The sequence below is a fragment of the Hydra vulgaris genome, chromosome 01, assembly GCF_038396675.1.
Source record: "Hydra vulgaris chromosome 01, alternate assembly HydraT2T_AEP".
Lineage (NCBI taxonomy): Eukaryota > Metazoa > Cnidaria > Hydrozoa > Anthoathecata > Hydridae > Hydra > Hydra vulgaris.
In genome coordinates, this window is record NC_088920.1 from 57,796,270 (window position 1) to 57,815,000 (window position 18,731).

Below are 18,731 nucleotides of genomic sequence, written 5' to 3' on the forward strand. Positions count from 1 at the left end.
ATAACTCTTTTAATTAAAAATTTTGTTGGAGGCAAATAATAACTAATAGGAACTTAACCACATCTCAAAATATGTCAAACAAATCTGATTTGGGCCAGGTGATAAAAAAAATTGCATTAAAGATAGTTTCAAGTTTTGAATTGTTTCATAAAGATTACTAATATCTATAATATCAAAAAAACTGTCAGTTTTTGAACAAAAAACTAACTGTAGCAAAAGCATTAGGAGATCTATAGTTAAAAAATACTTTAACAAGAGTAGTGTGAAAAAACATAAACAATTAATTTGACATTGATTATGGAACAAGATGAAAATATGTGGTTATATAAAAGTTTAAGAAGTAGATGAAGACCACATGTTTGTTTTTCGTTTTATTTGGTTTGCAATGTGACATTATAAATTGGTTTGCAATGTGATTGTATAAACCATCTTTACACATGTATCTAGTGCATTTTTTAAAACCAGGACTATGAATTAATTAAACAGTTAACTTTTATTTTAGAAAGATGTGGTGGTGGGGTTTTCAATCACACATTTAGTAAACCTTTTAAAACATTGTGCACTAAAATTTTTATGTGACATATGCAATTTAACTAATCCTTATAATATAAATAAAACGTGAAAGCATTTTTTCAAAAGTATAGCTAGAAATTAAAAAAAATTTTTGGTCAGAAACGACACCACTAAAAGCTGCTTCCACTACTTTTAACTTGCATTTTATAACACCTATACCGACAGCTTCTAAAACTATGGAAAAATTAGGTGAATGATATTCCATGTTTGGCAAAATTAGTAAGTGTAAACTTAAATAGATTAAATGTACTACTAATCATAAAAAGTATAGCATGAGTTTCTACTGCATCAGTTTGTAAAGTTGTTTTGTATAGTTTAAAATAATGTTCGCAAAGTTCAACACACCCAAGATTTTCTCCTGTGCCAAACATGCTTTTAAATTTTAACTTTATTAAAAAACAATAAAAAAGTTTTTATATTGCACAAAAAGATTTAACTTCAACTTAGTAATATTATCTGGAATAAATAACGCTAAGGATGAATATAACTTTTGAAGTCACAAAGATAGTTACACTTCAGTAATACGAAAAAACCAGTACCAAACATTTTAATAAATCAAATACCCTTATAAAGTTAAATCACAGGATAACCTGTATAACCATAGGATGATATTGTAAAGATATTGGATTTGATACTGGGTACTGTGGTTGCTAAGTACAAAAGAATTTAACAAATGATAGATCATTATATTGATCTAAAGCAATTAAAACTAGGTGTTTTATATTGTCATCATAATCTAATAATCTTAATTGTTGTTTAAAACTTTGCGCAAATGATATAAAGTAATATAGTACAAACCACGACAAAGATCATTGTCAAGATTGAATAGTTGCTCTAAATAGGCTTGTACTCTAGGCGGAAACGTAGCAACTATCATTTGCTCGTAATAAGTGTTTTGCACATAGAATTGTAAACCTCTCTTTAAGTACAGGTATAAAAGATAACTATAAATTTGGTCAGTGTACTTTGGCTTGATGTTCTAACTTAAAAGATCTGTGATTAACAACAGGCTGTGATTTTAACTATAAAAAATATATTTCTAATGTCATCCACCAAGCTAACTCTAGAGCATACCTAATGTTGAAATGTTTTAAATCTCGCGACCTTTGTATCCTAATTAGAACTTTCACTCTCTATGTAAAACCAATTTTAGAATATTGTTTTCCACTTTGGTCATCACATCAAATTGGATTGATTAAATCAGTTGAAAGCGTCCAACGAAATTTTACTAAGAAAATTAAGAAACTTAGAAATTTATCTTTTCATAATCAATTACAGTTGGTTGGTTAGTAGTCACTTAAAGTTTGGTGCCTTAAGTGACTTAGTAACATTTTTAAAAGTTTTTCATAAACTGTTTTGTACATAAAAATCTAAATTCTTTTTAATTGATAACAAAAGCTGCACATGGGTCATATTTATAAAATACATAAGCAAATTTATCGATTTGTTGCCGACATATGAAATATTATGACCTGGTAAGCCGTGCATGCAAAAATTATCATAACATTTAAAAATGAAGATAACTCTTTGACTTTAACAAATATTCAATTTAAAAGAAAGAACTATTTGTTTCGTTATAATTTTGTAATTGCTTTTGTTCCGACATATTTTTAATTTAATTATGAGCATGCTGTCAGTGCCCATCTTTGCATGCGCCTACTTGTCTTTTAAAACAAGTATTTGATGTTGTAACAAATATCAATCTAATCTAATCTAATGAGTTTTAATCAGAAAGAAAGTCCTGAAAAAATAAGTTAGTCTATAGAAGAGAATAAATAATACATAACAAAACAATGTTTTTAACTGATTGATTAAAATATATCTCATGCCTTACTGGTATGTTCCGAACACAAAATCAATTTTGAATATAATACTACTAGAAAATAACCTTTATATTGATACTAAATCTTTTGCTACAACTTAGTTTGTGTGCGATTGACCTAGGATTGAATATCTTGGAGTAATTATTCGAAATTACCTTAGAAGTAGTAACCATTGTTAGCAAAGACAAAATAATTTTTTAAAAGCAAAATAGACAGAAAGATATTGGGTTTGAAATACATTTACGGAAACATTACTAAAGATACATCTATTAAAATGTTTTTGTAAAAAAAATTGACACTGGCGTATTCTGGTTTTTGTACGGGTATCCGTACAAAAACCAGAATTACGCAATTTTTAGCTGCACTCAAAATAAAACCAATATGATTGAAAATTGACATAGCCAAGTGTTTCCTGTTTAAACAATAAATGAAGAACAGAGTACCAAGTGAAATAATAATTTTGACTTATTTATATTTGTATATGTATTTATATATGTATATGCATTTACATATGTCGTAAACATACAAATACATATGATGGTTCGTATATACGAATTTTGTATAGACAATATATATATGTATATATATATATATATATATATATATATATATATATATATATATATATATATATATATATATATATATACATATATATATACATATATATATACATATATATATATATATATATATATATATATATATATATATATATATATATATATAAATATATATATATATATATATATATGTATATATATATATATATGTATATATATATATGTATATATATATATATATATATATATATATATATATATATATATATATATATATATATATTTATATATTCTTAAATACAAATCATCATATTAACCATCTTAGAAACATCCATTATTAAAGCACAAAATCCAAGTATTATAGCCAAAAGTAAAAGGACATCTATATTCTATATATGCTTCATAATTTTAAAAATAAATTTAGAATTCATCAATATATGCTTTCTAATCAAGCATTTGTTTATTATTCTATCTGTAAACAACAGATAGAATTTTTTTTATATATTGATATTACTTTATTAAGATTAGATACCATAAAAATGTTATAAAAAGACATAAATTAATAATATAAAACAATTTATAACGAAAGTAATAAGATTACATAACTTATTATATTTTTTGTAATGCAGTTAAGATAATAGATACACTTAGTACAATTTATAAATTTCGTAGAGGGTATATCACCCATAACTGCGTCTATTTTTATAATAAGTTTTCTCCTTCGTTTGTATAATACAAATAAGAAATATAATTAAATTAAAACATTTAAATAAATATAAAGTATTTGATAATCTGTAACAAAATCTTATAAATTATTAAGAAAAGACGTTATGTTTATACTTTCTAAAGTTGAAACTTTGAATTTTTTATAAAAAATACGCTTACACAACTGTATTTTTTTTTTTTGTAACAAACATGTTTTAAAAATGGTAAAAGTTCGGTAAGATTGGCAAAATCGGAACAATGTTGCCAATCATAAAAAGATCTTATGCACATCGTTGATACATGAACGGTATTACTGGCGTAGTGTGCCGAACATAATCCAATGATAAGCATGCATGAACCATCCATAAAAAGTAATGTTCATTTAAACAGTTACCATAACTACCATTATGGTTACTGCTTAAAGGAACATTATTAATCTAGTTACGATAACAAAAACTTGTCATTGATCTTTTTACTATATCTGTCTTTTCGTGCTCTAAAGACTTCTTTTTATCTAGAACTATAACCAACAATTTTTTTGTTTTGTAAAATGTTTTTATTCTCTAATAACTCTCATTATAAATAGCAGTTGCTTGCAAAAATATGTAGCGGCTGCAAGCAACCGCAACTTGTTGTTGATTTTTAAAACTAACTGACGTCCAACAATTGTTGGGCGTGAGTTTCTAAAAACAATCTCAAATACACAGGTTTTAAACTGATAAAAGCAGTTCTTAAACTAATAAAAACTACGTAATATCAAACACAAACTTTAAAATGTGTTTAGATACAGAAGTTTTTTTAAATTGTTTTACTTTAGGGACTTTTGGTACTGGTTGTTCTAATGAAAGCTACGAGTATAGCAGCTATTGTTACTCCTTTCATGGTAATGTAGATCATGAAGGTGTAGATTGGCATAGCGCTCTTTATTTATGTAGCCATATGGGAGGAAATTTATTAAGTATAACCAACCAAGCAGAAAATTTATTTATTTTAAACCACCTTAAGAATGACAGCATGAAAAACCAGCACTTCTGGATTGGTATGTAAATTGTTTGTATTTTATGCTCATTGTTTAAACTTAAATTAATTTTTTAACAAATTTGTTTTATTTGAAAATTGAAAAGGCCTTAACGCTCTTAAAAGAATCTTTGCTTGGTCCGATAATACAACTTCATTGTTTTTAAATTGGACGCATGGTCAACCTGATAATTTTAATGAAAATGAGCTGTGTTCTGAAATAACTACTGATGGATGGAATGATATTAGCTGTGATAACAGTTTTGGGTTTATTTGTAAAACTAAACAAGGTAATTTTCAAATTATATTATGGTAGCTCAAAAATACATTTTTAGATATAAAATTGATTCGTGAATCTGAAATTATTTTAAACAAAAATTATGATTAAAAAATTATATTTTTTATTACTTTTACTGTTAGAGAGCTTTATTTAGAATATAAAACAACATAATTACTTATTCATAGAGATTTAATTTTTCATAAAAGGTTTTAACAAAACGAATAAGGTAATAATCTTGTTTTTTTGTAAGACCACCCTTTGGCACAATAACGGCTCTCAGGCGTCAGGCCTTGCTTTCTATGAAGACTTTTACATTGTGTTGGAGACTGGGGTTGTTACGCCACTTACAAAAGATTTTACCAATTGCTACTTATTAGTGATGATTTCTTCGGCAATTTCCTGTTTTTGTGAACTCCAATAGAGTTTTATGAGGTTCATATTAGGTGAACTTCCCGACAATAGCAAAATACGCACATTTTTTTCTGTTAGAAGTGCTGTATAACTTCTGGCTTTATTGCACGATGCTGATTTATGCATGAACATGTACTCTTCATTATCAGGGAACCATTCTTGGACCTAGGGCAGGAGTCTGTGTTCCAGTACTTGCTTTTACTATTCCTGCCTCATGGTCCTTTCCACAATGTAGAGGCAGCCCATACCCTTGCTGAGATCACAGACCACACCATTACACTTACAGGATGTTTAACCTTTAAAAAAAAGGCAGCTCTGGTTGTATTTTTCTTCTGTTTTGATGGACAAAAGCTCATTTGTTGAACAAGTGAGCTTTTCTCCATCAAAATTTGAAATGTTGACTCGTCCGAGAACCAGACCTGTATAACATTTACAAAGATTATTTAAATTATAAACCTATAATTTATCTGGTTTCTAACAATATTATAAATTATAATTACTCTACTCCAGTCTTCAATAGTTATATTCTAGCCTATTTTAGTCGCTATTTTTTTCATCGCGTCAGTTGAGTGTGATTTTTTGGTAGGATCAATTAGAGGTGAAAAATCAATTTGAGATGAGAATGGTTTTAAGTCAAAATTTATGCGTTAAAATAAGCATAAATAATAAATTATTAACCATATCTAATTGAGCAATTAACCAATACTTAGGTCTCAATAGTTCTGAACTCGAAAAACTTGCACAAAATTCTTCTCAAAATTTAGTACTACTTTTTCAATTCCACTTTAATAGATAATTCAATAAAATTATCAATACTGGCTTTCATTGAAAAACATCGTTTTAATTCACGCCATGCTAGATGGCACTCTCTATGCTCATTACTCTTTTCGTGATCTGGTATCCTGTTACATACCTCCCGCCGATTGGAAATTGCTGACCAGCCTTCAGCTGTAGTTAATGCAGATTCGGAAGAAATACTTAGCTTGGATTAGACAATATTCTTAAACAATCGGCAAGGAAAATAATATAAAGAATTTTTATGCTTGCTCCATACAAGCCAGTCTCGGGTACGCTGTTCTGCTAAAATATTTCTAAACTTTAATATATCTTCTAAAAACTTTTGACTATAATTGTCTTTTGGTAAAATTAAAGGAAAGTTGATTTGGCCTCTTGTAACAAAATTATTTGTTTCTGATTGAGAAGGAAATTCTGCTATGATGAAACCTATGTCAAGATTTGTACTTGATTAGTGAAGTGAATCACTACTTAGTTTAGATTCTTTTGCACCAAATGCAGGTTTTGAGTCAATATTTTGTCAATCATATTGTAAAAGTTGCAAACAACCACTATTAAGTTGAGAGTTGCTATAAATCTATAGAGTTTCTTGTTAGTAATTAAGTTACTAAAAATGTTAGTAATTAAATCAAAAAGTAATAAAATTACTGTTAGTGTTAGTAAATTAACTACCGAAGCTATGTTGTTGCTATGCTATGCAAAGTAAGGCATCCATAGCAACAAAAAAAGTTAACCTCATTGGAATTGTGAATCTTATTTTAATAGATATGCCCAATATTGTGTACTTAGCGCAAATAAAATACTGTAAAAACAACGTTAATGTAAAAATGGATTGTTGCTATGCAAAATTAACTACCATAGCAACCAAGATAGAACATAAATTAAATCTGACGGGGATTTTGGTAAATATTACTTATAGTGCGGCAAAAAATATATTTCTTAAAGATTTTTTTTTTTAATCTGTGATTTTCAAAGTATAACTGAGATAACATGCTATGAAAATATTTTTTCACTCAATTGTTTTGCTTATCAGTAAATACTTCAAAATGTATTAATTTTTTGTTTTAAAAATGTAGATGTAATTAAAATATCACACAACGTTGATGTCACCAAAATTACTAATTTATAAATATTCCTGGTAACTAAGGGATTTAATGAATATAAATTACCAATCAATTTCTTCTAATATATATAAATACTAAATTTATATATGTTTTTAAGATTAGACAACTAAAATTTTTCCCAATTTGTCCACCTACTGACCCACTGTGCAGGAGTAAGAAAATGACAAGTGCAATGAAAGAAGCAACCTCAACAGATGTTAATTTAGCACTCGATTGTAGATATGGTTTCCATATAAAGTCAGTGGTAAACAATAATCGAGGAGGACATGAATAAGAGAACTTAATAACTGGGTTGCTTTTTATCAATATGAATCTCGATAGTACTGCGATAGCTGTTTGCAGTATATAATTGAGCTTTGTTTAATTTAAAAACACAAGCAACTATTGACTCTATTCTTTTACAAAAGTGAGATCAGATTCAAGATCGACTACTTTTTAAATGAAAAAAAAGACGTTTTGTCTAGACAGGAGTATAAATTTAAATTATAAGTATAAAGAACTACATTTTAGTCACAGCAAAGGTCAGTAGTAGAGCAAGAGGATTAATATTATTATTGGTTGTGTCACAGTAAGTTATGTAACTTATAATGGAATTTTAAATATATGTTGATCAAATACTCAAACGTCTTGCTAATAACAGAAGAACTGACCTTGCTAATAACAGTATGACTGATCGGATAATAGTTGGAGAGATCAGAAGATTTACAGATTGAAAGCACAGACGCTTTTCATAAGGCGATAAAAAAGACTTCACCGCTTTCTTAATATTTTAATAGAGAGAAATAAAGTGTTTTATGAATAACAATTTTGTTAGACTATGACAGAAATATTGTCTTAACCACAAGCCGTTAAAGAGTTTATTTGAGATTGAATTTAGCAATGGAAGCTGGAGTGAGTGTTAATTGTTAATTTTTAGCAATTCTATTTTCTCTACTATTCCAATTAAACACGAACAATGTGTTAATTGTTCGTATTCAATTGGAATAGAAGAAAGGATATGGGCATAAGATTCAAGTGTTGAATTAGAAGAAAAACTTTTTGCTAGTAGTTCTGTTTTATCCTTCGAAGAGTTGAAGAATTATTCCCATGAATGAGATATGGGATGTTAAACCTATTTTTAGTAATGACCCCAAAATTCTCTAGAGCCGAACTCAAACCATATTATGACAAGTAGGTGAATTGATGCGCATGTAAACCTCTAAGCCAACTGTTAGACAATTGGAGTCTTTGGGAATCAAAGAACTCTACCCATCAACACTGAGATCAGGAGAAATTAAATTTGTCTCATTATGATCAAGCAAGTCTAATGAAATTTTCAAGAGGTAAGAATCAACATATGAAAGGACGCTTCGCAGACCACGAATATTTGTAAAAGTTAATAAATTAATTTAATATATAAACATCAATAAATACAAGTTCTCTCAAATTATTTTTCTAATAGTTTGAGAAATTGCAAAGTTTGTAACTGAAGCTGAAGCTTATCTTATTATCATAAGTCTAGCAAAAATTTCATACTTTAATAATAAATAAGTATTGAGAGAACTCGTAATAATTGAGGTTCATATGTTAAATAAACTTGTTAGGAAAATAATTGGGCTTAACAAGACTTTTGTTTGCTGAAAATAGAAAATATATAAATACATATTTAATTGTTTATTGCAGGCGGTGAGATCTGTTGCAAGGACACGCCCCTGACGAGTGGCGTTAGTACAGGTCTCGGGCTCTCCGAAACGTCATTGGTGATCGCAGTGCATTCCTGAGGAGGGGGATCACCATTATTCACTACTTAATTCTAATTCGTGACCATGGCACCAACATTTTTTTACCCCCTTTTTTGGCCTTTTTTTACCTCTTGTACCCATATGTTTACGCCTTAGTAGCTTTTGAATATATATTCATTTTTTACACGATATTTTATATTCTGCTGATGCACAGATAGTTGTCAGTGTACAGTTTTTTATGCTTAATATATTCATTATACAAATTATATAAATAATGTTTCCATACATGTATATCAGTACTATAGTGTAGTGGTTAGTGCACAGCGTCGAGATCAGGAGATTCAGAGTTCGAACCTCGTGTGAGCACGCATGAGTTATTTTTACTTTTTTTATTTTTAATTTGCCCGTACCATTATTGATTACCAACTTTTTATTTACTTATTTTATTACTTTATATTGTATGACATTTTTAGTCATGGCAGTCATCATTACACCTAGGGATTTACACATACCTGTTCACTCATAGACCATTGTTTTATCAATTGCTTAGGACGACTAGAGGATGAGTTATTGTCCACCCTCTACTTGTAGCCCCCTAGTTTTATTCCCCCTACAAAATAGTCTGTACATTCATTCGTGATTCTTACCCAATGACATCATCTACAATCTACTTTTATATTCACATCTCCCAGGTCTACGTAACCGGACGGCTCCGTTGGTCACTTTTTGCGATCATTGTATCGCATTAACAAACAAATTTATTCTTTGTGGCTGGTGAGCCCCGACTTTTTCCAATGTACACTACAACAACAAAACGGACATTAGGTTATCCCGCTGGATGTGGTTACGGCGCCCAATAACCTAATGGCTACGCTAACACTCACACACACGTTCAATCGGAAGCTCCACAATGCACGTCGGATCAGCGCTCGCTGACTATGTGCTCGGATCTAAAATCTCACTCCATAGCACATCATTCCACACCAGCACGGGGCAGTAGCTCTTTTGACTAAGAGCGATGGCTTGTGGCCTATGGTGACTAATGTGTGCATTCGATCAATTGAAATTGATTCTGTAGGTCTTACGTCTGGCTCTGATGTTCTAGCCCATAAGCGCAAGGAGTGAGTGTGTTTAGCTTTCTATTCACCCGATTTGAAAGTTAACGGAAACATAACGAGACCATACGAGACGACCAAACGGTACATACTAATGCACTACACCATCACACCTGTAGACATCAACAGTCTCTAAAATCAGTATATCAAATATTTGTTCTTTGTTGCATATGTTCAACACTCAGAGTGACTAGAGCGTTAGTTGTTCCTCCCCATACCCCCTTATCATATATTCTTCGTTTTTCTACTTCACAAAAGTCTTGCCACTCATTTTATATTTTCTTATGATTTTTATTTTTTACTCAATGACACCATCTACAATCTGTTTTTATTTTCACATCTCCCAGGTCTAACTGGACGGCTCCGTTGGTCACTTTTTGCGACCATTGTGTCGCATAAACAAATAAATACATATTTAATTGTTTATTGCAAAGGCATCACTGAATAAGACATTTATATGAGTTTTCATCTTGTTATATTGAATTTTTTTAGATGTGTTTTTCAGATGAGTCGCAATTCAAAATATGAAATTTACTTCTATCTTGCTCTAACAAAAAAAAGTCTTTTATTGTTAAAGCAAGATAGAAGCAAAATATAACCCCCATTCCATATATCTTGCTTAGTGACAACATATTTAAAGTCAAAAAATGCTACTGTTTTACTGTGACCTGGCAACTCTCCAGACTTATTAGAGAACGCCGAGGAACTTTTAATTCGGAAAATCAGGCTTAAAACTATAACTAACAAAAAAGTCTCAAAGAAGCACTAAATTTATCTGGCATATTTATTATGAATTAAAAGCAAATGTAAAAAAATGCATCCATATAAGTAAGTGCACGAACTATAAACAGGAGTTGGAGAGCTTTGCGGGTCGCCCACGTCAATGGTCTTGAGCGGGCTTTTTCAAAAAATTGTTTTGTTTTGATAATAATATTTAATATATCCTCTGAACTTTTCTTTCTTTTTCATATTTACTTCAGGTATAGAAAAGGATTTGTTTTTTAAGCAATGAAAAGACAAAAAAACAGGCCTCCCTTTTAAAAAAACTTATTTAATTAATCCAAAAGTTTTATATTAATTATATAAACTAGCAGAAAGCAACCCGTAATACGGATTACGGTCGCTCTGTTACTTAATTTATAGTGACTGTTTTCCACAATTTAAAGTTGCGAAACCTTAACTAATACCCTTTAAGAAAAACGTCTTCAAGTTGCAAAATTAAACCATCTGTAAAATTAGAATAAATCAATTTACCAATTATTTAACGTTATTTGAGTAATTTACAACTGACATAGGTCATATCAGTGTATGGCAGAACTATTTTCCTAGACATTACTAAGTTCAACGCAATACGTTTTTAGTTACTGACACAAAATAATAACACTTCATCATGCCTTAAATTGAAGAAAGATTAAAGCTAAATTCTTGTTATATTTTTTATAACATGAACTTTAATTAATAAGATTAATATGAAGTGAACGTAAATTATTTATGAGTTATTAATTTTTTGGTTTCCCCTTGATCCATGTTTCTTTAAAAAAGGAAATTGTCTTTAAAACGATGAATGCACACAACTAAATAAATTTATTATAAATAACTAAGCAATTGAGTACAAATACGTTTCAAACAAAAAAAATTTGATTTACAATCAAACATGTGTATAACAAATTGTAAAAAGTGTGTAAACTTTGATCTTTTATATTGCATTAATGCGTCGTATGACAAACCTAAAATAAAAATTGTAACAGACATAAAATTGTAGACATAAAAGAAAAACAAAACAAAACAAAAAAAACAACTGGAATGCAATTTACCTGCTTTTCGGTAACCTGTTGTCATACTTAAACTGCTGTCATGATGCAACTTGTCGGTGTTGTTTTACGACATTATTTCACGTTCGCTTTTAGTAAACTTTAGTTAAATTTAAAAGACATAAAATAGATTTAAAATATTTTAATTAAAAAGCAAAAAAACAAATGCTTTAAAGAGCCAAACTAAAAACATTAAAAATAAAAAATCAAATAGATATAAATAAATTGCATTTATATAGCTAAATAGTCTTATAGTAAATTTTAAAAGTAGTGTTTTCAGTAAATTAAACTACCAATTAATAATTTTTAACAAATAGAATGTAGCATCATTTTATGATGATTTGGTAGTGAATCAATTTAACTATATTTAAGTTTAATTGGTGAAAAACAAATAAAATTTCAATTAAAAAAGACAAAACAAACCAAATATACAATAATATATTATAAAAAGAAATTACAAATTTAAAAAAAAAAATCACAAAATTAAAAAAAGTAAAAATAAGGCACCGAAGAAAAAACGGCAACAAAAAAGTTATAAATATATTCACTGATAGAAGATATTTACAACCTTTTGGTTGCTGTTTTTTCTTCGGTGTCTCCCAACACCCCGGTATGGATGAGCTCTCCATTTAAAGGATGGCTCATCCATGCCGTCATTACTTCGCCACTTATTGAAGGACCTCTCCGAGAGAGGCCCTGGGTGTTGGGAGCGATATCTTTGGTATTCCTCAAATGTTAATGACTTTAAAATTACAAATAGAAGGATATAATAAAATTTAAAAATATGTACTATTTTTTTCAATCAAAATATAAAGCATAACCACGCCATTTTCACAGGATGAAGAGGGTGCTAAAAATAAATTACAAAAAAGTAAATTTAAAAGAGTTAAACTTGTGAGAAATTTAATTTTAATAAAAATATGAGTAAAATGCAATTAGTTTTAAAATGTCATATTTATATTAAATAATTCTTTCACCTATTGCACATATTTCTCCGTAAAAAATATATAAAGTTTAAAACACAGCCCTACCAGTTATGCTTTTACCAGACACTAAAGACAAAATATACCTCAGAATTATTGATAGAATTATATTTACATATAAATAAATATATAACTATAATTTTTTTTTACCTATTCCCCTCATTTCTTCCATGAAGTTGTCTAAAGTAAGAAAAAAGATAACTGAAGCTAAAACTATTAAAAACTAAACTAAAATTAACTATATACTAAACTAAAAAACTAAAATAAACTTTAAATTTTAATATCTGTACCAAAGAAAACAAAGGTCGGTTATCCAGTTTTTTGTGAAAATGAGTTATGCATGAGACCTTTTTAGTTTTTCAGTATCTACATAGGTATAAAGACTGTTTTCCTGCAACAATGTAAACAAAGTTTGGTCAATATAAAGAGTCTGGTGTCCCAACAATGTTCAAAGGAAAAACGTCCGTAGTTCAGAAATGACTTTTCACTTTTTTTATTTAACTTTTTATTTTTTTCAAAATTATATTTCATGCGCCCTCAAGACAAATTAAATAAGACAAATTAAATAAAACATAAATTTAACCATCAAGAATAAAAAAGCCAATAAAGACTAATTATTTTACTATTTAATCTCTTCTGGACAATTTCTAAAATGTGACAACTGACTTGGACTACTGAGTGTACAGATATAAATGCTTTATTTAACTATACTAATCACATAATTTATACTTAGTTTTTTTTCCAACTCTCCTAAAAGAAAAAGAAAATAAAACTTAAGTACTTGAAGTTTTAAAATTCCAGTTACAGTACAAATACAGTACAAGTTCCTATTAACAATTATCTAATAGCAAAAACACTGACTTATTTCAGTCTTCATTTCTGTGTCTAAACAATAAAACCACTAAAATGTATAGACGTTAAAATATCTACTTAACTTTTTAAAAATCAATTTACTAAACTAATATAACTAATAACTTTATTACCTCTCTCTTGATCAAGTAAAGAAAATAAATTTTAATTAAACTAACTTGATGTAAAATAATAAAAAGCTGTCTTACTGAGAATTTTAAATTTCTTCTCTATTATTGACAATATAATTTTTAAGTATTACCTAAGTTCTTGGGCTTATTGTATAAAATTATAAAAACCTACTGTTTTACTTTTAAATCAACAACAATATTTTAAAAAACATTTTAGTTACTTTATAAAAAAATAAAAATCCTTTAAACATACTACCTCTCTCATCATTGTTGTCAACTAAACAGAAAAACAATCAAACAACTGATAGTAAATTTTCCCTTTGGTAGTAGGTTATTAAATTGATTAAATAGATCAAAGATCTATAATCTGCTCTAACAGTCTACAACCTTATCACTAAACTAAAACTATTTTCTACAACCTAATGTAATTTAACATAGATATATTTTTCAAATGACAAAAATTATTAAAGTACATTATATAAACATAGAACAAATGTAGTGAAAGTGGATTTAATCCAAAAATAGAAAGAACCTTTAAAAAAAAGCTTACTGCTTTTAAATCTACAAAAATTTCCAACTTACAATTTTTTTTCTACATTTATCTATAATAAAATATGAATTAATGAGTTACCATTAAAGTTGATCCAGAAGCAACTAAAATAAATTATCAAATAAAAAGTTTATTTATATAATCTTGACGATAATGTTGAAATAAACAATATTTATTGCTTGAAAAGTTAAGTAACAAATGTAATTCAAGTATATTAAAATAAATGTACGAAGTTACCTGTTGTGGCTGGTGCAAGTGAAGTTATAACTAACTATAAAAAAATATTAAATAAAAAAGCTATTATATCTATCTTATATATTTTATCCCGATGATTTTGTTTAAATAAACATTATTTATTGATTCTTTTTAAAATAAATTAAAAGGCATTACTATTTGCTGTAAAATAAAATAAAACACATTACTATTTGCACCAACTGATGATGCTACCACAACTAAATGACAAATTTATTAAAATATTTAAAACATATTTAATGCGTTAAAAGAATATTTAAAAGAAGTTTTTAAATTTACAAAATCTAAGTCCTTACTGCTGTTACTAATATAAACTAGTAGTTTACTTAACTACTATACACTATATACTTACTAAAAAGGCCTTCAGCTCCTTTTAACTGCTCTAAAAAATGAAAATTACTTGCTTAAATTGATCTAAAAAGACTGAAGACAAAACTGAAACACTTTACTAAAAAAGAAACATTGTACTAAAAAAAAATTTTTTCCAGTCATTTTAGTTTTAGTTTCTTCTAAAAAAAAACAGAAAAATAAAAAACAACGAAAAACAAACAAATTTTAGTTTTTAAACAATGAACTACATCAGTTCCTCTTGAAATTAAAAGTTTATCAGCTCTAATCGGCTGGAAGATCTTGCTTGAAAGACCGCGTGGAGTAAAAAAACGCTTTTAGAAAAGCCTAGAAAGTTCTTTATTAAAAAAGAAAGTGAAACGACACGAACACTATTAAATTACAGTATTCATATTTAGAAGATTAGATAAATTACAGTATTCATGTTTAAATAGTACTAAAAAAACTATTTTACCAGACATTTTATTTCTAACTTCTTCTAAAAAATGAAAACAGGCTATAAAAGTTAAAAAAATAAAAACGACCAACAACAAACAAACGATTATTTAAATTTTCTATTTTAAACAATGAACAACATCAATTCTTTTCGAAAATAATAATATATCAGCTCTAATTTGCTTGCTGACCTTACTCGAAAGACCGCATGAAAATATAACCGCGCATTCAAAAGTCTTGAAACTACTTAAAAACTAAGAAATGGTGTATTTTACAGAATACAGAACCGTCATTAACAACACGAACATTAGGCGTAACTATGCGCACTATTATTAGCGTATTAATATTCATTAGCGTATAATATATATATATATATATATATATATATATATATATATATATATATATATATATATATATATATATATATATATATATATATATATATATATATATATATACATGTAGATAAAATTAAAATATGAGCAAATGGCTTGCTTTAGAATGAAACAAAAGTGAAATGAACCTGGATATGCAGTTTTTACATAAGTTTTCCGAACATAAGCTTGAAGTGAATATCTTTAACATTAAGCATTGTTATTCTGCTCAACAAATTCAATTTAAAATTGGGGTTGTAAAAACTGTTTCGTGAACATTCTTATTCATCTAGTTGAAAGATCAAGTATTTTGAAAATTAAACCTTGAAATATAAGACAACTTTATAGAAAAATATTTTGCATCTTAATAGTTTGAAGTAGTCTTGAGACTTGGCAACTAAAATCAATACATACAATCAGACTTGGCAACTAAAGTTTAAAAATGCAACGAGACTTGGCAATTAAAGTTGATACATACAATCAGACTTCAAACTAAGCAATGAAACTAAAATTGATTCATGCAGTGAGGCTTGTCAACGTTTTTCACTTCTGGAAACGCTTTAGGTATTATAGTTTATTTTCCTATCAATATACGTTCTAATTCGAACAGTCAACGCAATGCTCGTACCATCTGAGAATGCAAACGACCTTTAGGTAAACTAAAACAGATTTAAAAAACGAAAGAATTGAAAACGTCTATTGGTCATAAATGTTGAAAGTGAATTGGATACTAATAGATTACAACTCTGTCGTAAGATTACTTGATAATAAAAACTAAACTTGCTATTAAAAAAGCAAAAAAAAGAGTTTTTAAAACTAATTTCAATGAACCTGTATTGTTTAACCCAGGTTTTACTAAAAAGATGGATATAAGGTTAAAGTACTTGTAAAAAAAACACAGTAATTAACTTGTGTAACTGTGCATGTTTTTATTTTTAAAAAGGTGCATGCTTGTAGGGGCACCTAACTGCTACAATACTCAGGGTGTCATAAAAGCTGTCATTGGCCCTGACCATAAAGTGCATTGTGTAGAAATGTTGTATTTGAAAAATACTATATTTAAATATTGTATTTGAAAAAAGTTATATTCAAGATTTTGCAAGAAGTTTATAAGAAATTACTTATAAACTTGCAAAAAAATTGCATTAAAATGTTACAAAATTTAAAACTTCTTTATTAAGTCGCCAAAAAATTTTCTCACCCACCTTTGGAATGTCAAGCGCCGGAAACCACTTGAAAAAATGAACTTCTTACATTTTTAATTTTTTTGTTTTTTTTGTTTTTATACATATTTATTTTACAACTACAAGTAACCAACCACTGTTTGGCAGCAAAGATATACAAATTTAAATCATAAACATAAAGTTCGAAATATACGAAGTAAATAAAAATATAGTTGCTTAAAACCAACAAAAAATCATTGTCTTTATGCACTAAAATAAAAAATTACAAATCTTATTTAAATTGAAGATTATATTTAGAATGGTTTTTTTGAGACTCAGGTTGACATTCTTTTAAGAGATTTTTTTTTGAGAACCAATTTAACATAATTTAGAAATATGTATATATATATAAATATATATATATATATATATATATATATATATATATATATATATATATATATATATATATATATATGTATATATATATGTATGTATATATATATATGTATGTATGTATGTATGTCTTTACGATGTATGTATGTAGGTATGTATGTTTGATTGTATATATGTATGTATGATGTGTGAGAATAAAAGTTCATTTTTGATTTGCAATACAAATCAAAATAACACCAGAATGTTTAAATTTGGCTCATTTTATTTCATTGTCTATGAACTTTTTAAACATTCGTAGGACCTGACAACGTAAACAAAATGTGTTTTATTGGTACAAATGGTCCGGAAAAATGCTTCGATGATGATAATAGTGATGGTCACACATGGACTCGTAAGTGTAACTGTATTTTAAAAATTATTTACTTTATTTTATGTGACTTATGTGAATTAAACATTCTTTTTTTTGTTTTTATTTTGTGATACATGTTAAAATTGTGACTTGTTAAATTATTTTAAGTTTTATTTATTTATGTTCTTTTCTAAACTTCATAACTTTATAATTGATTTTTAAGTATAATATCTTATTTCAGTTATTATTATTATTATTTTAGTTATCAAAAATACTTTATTGTAGTGATCAAAACAATTATCTTTTTTTTTTAAACACAAGCATTTTTATTCTTTGTAATTGACTAATTTAAACTTATTATTAAAACATTTTTCATGCTGGTGCAAAAAAATCTTATTTCTTGACTTAATACATAGTAATGAAGTATTATCATTGAATGATTGTATAACTAACGTTTCTAGAAATTTACAAATTGAAGTTACCTTACATATAATTGAAATCCAACAAAATATATCTTATAGTAAAAATACATAGTATTCTTTTATTTGTGCTTGACTAAACAAAAATTCTAGATAATGATAAAAAGTGTTATAAATAAAAATACTTTTGGTAAAATATTAAAAATATAATTTAATTTTTAATTAAAAAGAGTAATTACTAAATGTCATACTTGGCTAATTAATCAACTTAATTTTAAAATGAATTTTAACTTAATTTAAGTTTTTCTTTATCATCAAGTTCGATATGATTAACCAAATGGAAATTAAACAAATAAATATTGAATGATCTTTCCTTGAACTTAAATTCAATAAATATTTTTAATTTAAGTTATACTTATATTAATTTTGATAAGAGGAAAACTAGAAATTTTTTAAAAAATATGAACTTACTTTGAAACAATGCAGCCATTAAAAAAAGTTGTAATAAATAGAAAATAGGTATAGATTAAACTGAAAAGAT

The 18,731-nt window shown here is 27.3% G+C and overlaps 1 protein-coding gene across 11 annotated transcripts in view; it reads left to right on the forward strand.

Moving 5' to 3' along the window:
• Positions 1-18,731, forward strand: part of LOC136075470 (macrophage mannose receptor 1-like) — a 137,239-nt gene that overhangs the window by 51,334 nt on the left and 67,174 nt on the right. For all 11 annotated transcript variants that reach the window (XM_065788765.1, XM_065788755.1, XM_065788761.1 and 8 more), the window contains exons 5-7: positions 4,482-4,703; positions 4,789-4,971; positions 17,721-17,813. In XM_065788765.1, coding sequence (XP_065644837.1) covers positions 4,482-4,703; positions 4,789-4,971; positions 17,721-17,813 — 498 coding nt within the window. The remainder of the gene's footprint in view (positions 1-4,481; positions 4,704-4,788; positions 4,972-17,720; positions 17,814-18,731) is intronic.